This window comes from Geospiza fortis, unplaced genomic scaffold, assembly GCF_000277835.1.
Source record: "Geospiza fortis unplaced genomic scaffold, GeoFor_1.0 scaffold10, whole genome shotgun sequence".
Classification (NCBI taxonomy): domain Eukaryota; kingdom Metazoa; phylum Chordata; class Aves; order Passeriformes; family Thraupidae; genus Geospiza; species Geospiza fortis.
Genome location: NW_005054326.1, coordinates 7,001,126 through 7,007,732, shown reverse-complemented (window position 1 = coordinate 7,007,732; position 6,607 = coordinate 7,001,126). Strand labels below are relative to the sequence as shown.

Sequence of the window (6,607 nt, the reverse complement as noted above, 5' to 3'; positions counted from 1 at the left end):
GAGCTATCTCGGACAGAGTCCGAGAGAGCTGCTTTTGTTATCATTCTTTCTTTTCTGTTCTTAGCTTAGCTAGCTTCTGAGGAAACCTTTCCTTCTATTTCTTTTTAGTATAGTCATAATGTAATATATCATAAAATAATAAATCAAGCCTTCTAAACATGGAGTCAACATTCTCGTCTCTTCCCTCATCCAAGAACCCTTGTGACCACTGTCACAGAGAAGCACTCTAGGTATGCTTTAATCTAGAGCCTCAACAAATGGAGGTCATTCTCTGTGCTTGTCTGTAGCACCTCATCACCAGGCATTCTCAATAAGAGCAAGAATATCTTCCTGGCACTTTTCTGTGTTCTTCATGTCCTGCAAAAAACTGTCAATGGCACTCTTGTCATTTAAGCCATGCTACAGAGTTGATAGACTTCTGTCATTTTAAGGGAAAAAAATTACTTGAGAGATTCTTGAATTAATAAAATTGACATCTATTCAAATCATTGCAACTTTTTTTTCAGAATTTACAACAGGATTTTTGCAGAATTATGGTTTCAAGCAAAAGACAAGAGTTCTACAATGGATGTGTGTTTTCTCACACACCAGGGGTTTTAATGGCTGCTTTTTTTTTGCTTTGCTTGTGTGTGTGGCTTAAGGACAGTGAAGTACCACAGCTCACAACAAATGACAAGAAACTCTGAAAGTTACTTCTTGATGCATTTAATTTCTTTTGTGCTGTTCTAAGAGCTAGGGTATTACAAGTGTGAGGTTACAATTGTAACAGGACCAAAAGCACTCCAGTTGGATCAGGTAAAAACAAGTTACAAAATACTAGGAAAAGAAATACTGAAAAATACAAATGATATTATCCAGTCACGCATCAGTTGCAAATCCAAATTCTGAAACCCTTGAAAATCAGTCCCAGGAAAAGTTCACAGCCACCCTTTCAAAAGGATATTCCAGTTCTAGGAGACTAAGAGTGGAGCAACCTCCCATGCCAACCCTCTACTTGACCTTTGCTGCCTGAAAGGTCAATTGCATCCTTGCTGCACACACAGAGTTGACCTGGGGAACATTTCTCTTTCAGGACTTGTCATTAGGAGGTTTCTTTTTGGCTTCCACATCCTTCTTAAAATCTTCCAGCTTCTTTGCAATGTTAGGAATCTTTAAAGAGAAAACAAAACAATCAAACCCCACACTACCAAAAATCTGTGGCTACGTGAGTTTCATCAGGAAAGACAATACCATACACACAGCAAGAAATTCCATAAAGTTCAAACTGGTTTTTAAAAGATATTTCCAGTATCTGTCACCCTGCACAGAGATTAAATCTAAGCAGTATCAGGCAAACAGCAGATGAGAGCACCTCACACGAGGCTTCAGGAAATACTTAGATTATTAAGGCTATAAGTCAGTGGTGATGGGAACAGGAAGAAGGAAGAAGGATCACCTTACAGGAAATTTAGCATGACCAGTCTGGCTTCCTGACTGAAAGAAGACAAACTGCCAAGAATAAGCAGACTAAAACACTGATTTTGAAGGGGAAATTGGATTGCACTATACTGGTCATATCCCAAGAGAAAAGAGATGTTCAAGAACATCAAATATATTCTCAAGAAATTTATTAAAAAATATTTCTTCTGGTTCATCTTGTGGGAAACGAAATTCCTCACTGGGGAATCCTACGGTATTGCAAATTGGCACCCTTTTGCAGTTTCACACTTGAATGAAAATTCAATTTACTGCTTGTGAGCCCCAAATCTTCAGCTTTCTCTTATAAATAAAATAATTTTGATGAAATAATCCAACAGTAAATGTTGATCACTTGAAAGGGAAAATAAGCTGAAGCTCTTAATAGCAAAGAAGAAATTATGACTAGCTAAAACTGGGAAGTGATAATGTATGATTTTACAAAATAATGTATGATTAAAACAAAATTAAAGCAAATTTTCCACTCTTAGCTGTGAAAAAAAATATCCTGGGTTTTTACTTCATATGTAACCTGACCACAGAGCAGAAGTTAATCCAAACAGAATGCAGTTCTCTTATTGAATGGTCTGAGGCTCACAGAACTGGTAATAAGTTCCTCTCACCTTCCTTTTCAGAATGAAGCTCTGTTTGAACAAATGAAATTAAGAGCCCAGCCTGTAACATGCCTGACATTTAAACTAGACCAAGAGAACTCCACCACTGTCAGCAGAACCCTCCATGTACTTATTACTAAGCACATTGTGTGTACAGCTGCAGAATTAGGATCTCATTATGACAAGCTTATATTAAATGTCACCTCAAACCAATCATCTTCAACACCAGCAGTAAAATTTCCATGTTCATCCTGCATTTCCAGGGAACTTCTTCCAGCAAATCAAAAGCCTGAGTCCCCCTCTTGTGGCAATACTTTATCAGTGCTGCCAGAAAAGCACCATTCAATGCTTGTGATACATATTGATACATCCAAATATATTCTTATGACTACATTTTTGTAACACTGTAAAACAGGTATTGGACAGAAACACCAGCCTTTCATTAGTTCTTTTACGGGACTGACTGACAGGAAAAATCACCAAAGTTTGTGCATAAACAAAGCAAAATAAAAGATTTTTTTCTTAAGCAGGATTACTTCAATACTGAAGATGACAGGAAAGCAAAACATAAATTCCACCAAAGCCTCAAAAACTTTGTTTGTTTTTTTTATTAAGGCTAGTACAGATTGCCTAAGAATTTAAAAAGTTTTATATGTTAATGTTATTAACTCCTCTAGCCAGTAAGTAAAGTGGCACTGCTCTTACAAGGGACTCTGCTGACTAGGCAGAAAGTAAAAGCATGTTTTGAAGGCTCAGCTTGAAATCTTTTTCCTCTGCCCTCTCACATTGAAAACTGTTAACTGAGAACTGAAAAAAGAAAGATCTCTTTCTTTTCTCACTGTGAGAAAAGAAGGAAATAAAAGTTGCAGGTCAATACACTTTTTGAAGTAGGAGAAAGTATCACATTTACAAAAAAAGCTGGCAAAACTTATTTCCATTATAGATCCAGAAGAAAGACATTTCACAGGCTTTGAGGATTTTTATTAACAGTTCTACTGAGTGAAGAACACTGTAGGAAGACAGGCTGAGACAGGAAACCATTATTTTGTGCTGGTAGAATCCATGAGCAATTGATAAACCTTTTCTGTTTCTCCTGTCTTTGCCTGTAGAAAGCTGGGCTCTAGGACTGAACAGAAATTTAGGCTTTAAGCACAACACTACCACAGACAATGTTTTGGTTACACTTTTTCTTTTTTTTTCCAATTAATATTGGAAAAGTCCTACAAGATCACAGAGTCCAACCTTTGAACAATCAGCACTTTGTTAACTAGACCAGAGCATTAAGTCCATGTCCAGTCATTCCTTGAACACCTCCAGGGATGGTGACTCCATCACTTCCCTGTGCAGCCTGTTCCAATGGCTGACCACTCTTTCAGTGAGGTAATTCTTCCTGAAGAAGTCTCAGTTCTCCTGTAACTCACATAAGCATGATCTGCATTCTGTTCAAATAATATAAACTATCAAAATAAAGACTGGTTCGATTCTAATTGAGGGAAAACAGTCATTTATTTTCAGTTCAGGACAGGTTTACCTCTGAGAACAGCAAGATACTCACATCATAGTTCTGAGCCAGATACATCCCAACCACGTTGCCAAGAGTAAAACCAAGCTAAAAAGGAAGAAAGGGAGAAGAGTTAACATCCTTGCATCAAAAGCTTATTGGCTAAAATAAAGAAAAAGGGATATCGCAAGTTATTTAATGAGTTTCAACTCCACTCCTACGTAATTTCTCATCTTTCATCCAGAGAGGTGCAATTTTCCCCATCTTCCTCACCAGAAACACCTTGCCATCATTTCCAAAATACCACACAGTTTTGTTATTCAATCCACATCCCCAAGACTATTTGGATCAGGCTGTGTTCATCCTTGTAAGGTTCTCTACACACCCACAAAGGCAGTAACTCCTAGAAAAATGGGGGAGACAGCAGCAGGGACCTACACATCACAGAGCTCTTGGTCCATGATGGGAAAGCCTAAAGCAACACACCACTGGAACAGTGCTCAGTGTTGGAAAGGGACATACATGTCTTAGTATGAAGTAAAAAAAACCCAAAACTTCACAACATGAATGTAAACTGATGTAAACCTGCTTCTTCTCTTCTGCAGCAACAGCTGGGCATGTTCCAGATAAACCCTTCTGACCCCAAGGCATCAGTTCTCAGCCAAATCCACTCTGATCTAGGGGCTCCTCCAAGGCAGTTCAGTTGGCTAGAAGCTGGGCACAACCTCTTCTGATAACTGTGCAAACTTATAGTTGATGAAGGGTGTCCATAAAAATGCACTCTGGAAGCAGAGCAAGAGTAAAACACAAGCGCACTTTCTGGCCCAGACCCTGCCTGCCAGCTGAGGAAAATCCTCAAGCATAAGAACACTTCTAGAGTGAAAAAAGTTCCTCTCTCCAAAGGCAGGTGATGAGATTTTCATTCAGCAACTGCTCAGTATCCTACATTTTATTTTTGTTGTTACACTTCAAAATAAATCTGCCCTATACCATGAAAGCTCATTTAACTATTTTGAAAGGGGACACCACTAATATTGTGCTTTTCTTCATTCTTAGTAGACAAATCACTCTTTGTAACAGCTGAGGACAGTTCTATTTAAAAAAATTGTTATTGTTCATGGTCACTGCTGTCAAAATAAGACTACTTTAAGAAAAATAAAACCACAGTCCACAAAACAAGTCTGCCAGCACTTACTGACCAGACATCTTTTCCAAGCCCAAAGCAGCACTGCTCATCTTTTCTGTGATCCACATTCCATAAGTAGCACTGGTGAAAATCTATCTATAGAAAACTAAAATTGGCTGAGAGCTGTCAAATGAACTCTGGCTGCAAATTACTTCAGTATTTTCTTAAACTCATTTTTGGTCTTATTCCTTATATTCCTAGAATTCCTTTTTTAAACTTAGCTTTAACAATTTAAGAAGAATTATTCTTGTGTGTATTGTCCTGGTTATCAATGCTCTTGTAGTTTCAATTACCAGCTAAGTAGGTACTGTGGGAGATGCTAACAAATAATGCACTGATGAAAACCAGACCTGTGATTTCTCTTAATTCAGAGTATCACTCTAGAAGAGGAGAATTTCCTGTATCTTTAGCACAGTCTGGGAAGCCACCTGGAAGCACAAACCAGATCCTTGTTTATTAGCAGTGTTCTAGGCTTTTACCCTAGAACCTCTTCAATGTATGTCATATTCTGTTGTGAGATAACCCTTACTCAGTAGAGATAGTACTGAGATTAGTACTCCCTTGAAGTGTACTCCTTTATTGGAAAGTGCAGCACTGCATCCATCCAGTTACATTTATTTTTAGAGCTGACAATTCCAGCAGTGGGGAAAAAAAGAATCACTACTTAAAACTTCAATTATGTGCAAAGCAAAACATATAGCCAATGAAAATGTGCATATTCACTAAAAGCAACAGGACTGATGAGGGTTCAGGGTCTTCCAATTTCCACCCAGCATTTCAAGCTGCTTTGTAAACAAATGGCTTATTTAAAGCTTAACTCTGGACTGCAAAAACACAAGGTTTGTGAGATTATTCCTTTATCTCTCTGCTACAGCCCTAACCAGGGAGAGCAAGAGTCAAACATCCAATCTACACCCAAGCAGGGAAGAAACCCAGAATTAGTATATCTTTTGTCTAACGGTCAGGCACTAATGAGAAGTTGTAATTATAAAGTATTTTCTCCTAGCAAAAAAAACAAAACAAAACAAAACAAAAAAAAACCCCAAAACAAAAAAAATCCCCATTAGAAGAAAGCAGTACAGCTGATAAGCACAGAAACTTTGAGAGAGGCTAACCATATTTAGCCTTACTGAAGGTTAGGCTCCATTGGGGTGCGGATGGGATTATAAACAGCTACAGAAATGACTGAGGCTTCATACTTCTTATTATGAAGCTGGGATGAGAAATACCCCTCATTCATTTATTTATCATATAAAAACAGGCAAGACTATCCCAATTTACAACAAGCCATCATTTTTTGCTCTGTATCAACACCTGCTATGAAACTCACTGGTCAGCTGCATTATCAAACCCCAACACAAGATGAAGTCTAATATTTAGTCTAATAATTTTGCTGTTCTTCGGGGCAGTAATGAAACGCGATCCCTTGCTTTAATTTCCATGTATAAAAACCCACATCTGCAGCGGTACACTTTTAAGTGTGTACAAAATGGCATGGGCTGCTCTCACTATAAAGGAGAGAGGCATTTATGCTTACACAAAGAAATTTGAGCAGCAAGGGGAGCATCACCGTGAGCAAGCAGAATCTCCAAGGCAAATTAAGAGCACGGCTTGGAGGAAAAACAAGCCGCGGAACTCCATTTTCAGAACAGCTTTAAAGCACCGTTCTGCGAGAAAAGCGTGGGGAGGAGCGGGAGAAGGAGAGGGAGAAGGGAAGCCGCCCAAGGATGGGGCGCTGCCGGGGAGCCAACGCCGGGCGCAGCCGCCCCAGTGACAGGGGCCGCGGGGTGGCCGGACACAGGGCCGTGCTGTGGCCAAACACGGGGCCCCAGGGTGGCCGGACACGGGGCC

The 6,607-nt window shown here is 39.2% G+C and overlaps 1 protein-coding gene across 1 annotated transcript; it reads right to left on the bottom strand.

The window, feature by feature from the left end:
- Nucleotides 1–689: 689 nt before the first annotated feature.
- On the bottom strand, nt 690–3,803 carry LOC102042459 (short transmembrane mitochondrial protein 1-like). Its single transcript, XM_014307029.2, has 3 exons — nt 3,792–3,803; nt 3,625–3,678; nt 690–1,149 (listed from the first exon to the last, which is right to left on the bottom strand). Exons 1-3 carry the CDS (start codon nt 3,801–3,803, stop codon nt 1,069–1,071), a joined length of 147 nt encoding a protein of 48 aa, XP_014162504.1. The 3' UTR covers nt 690–1,068.
- Nucleotides 3,804–6,607: the final 2,804 nt, after the last annotated feature.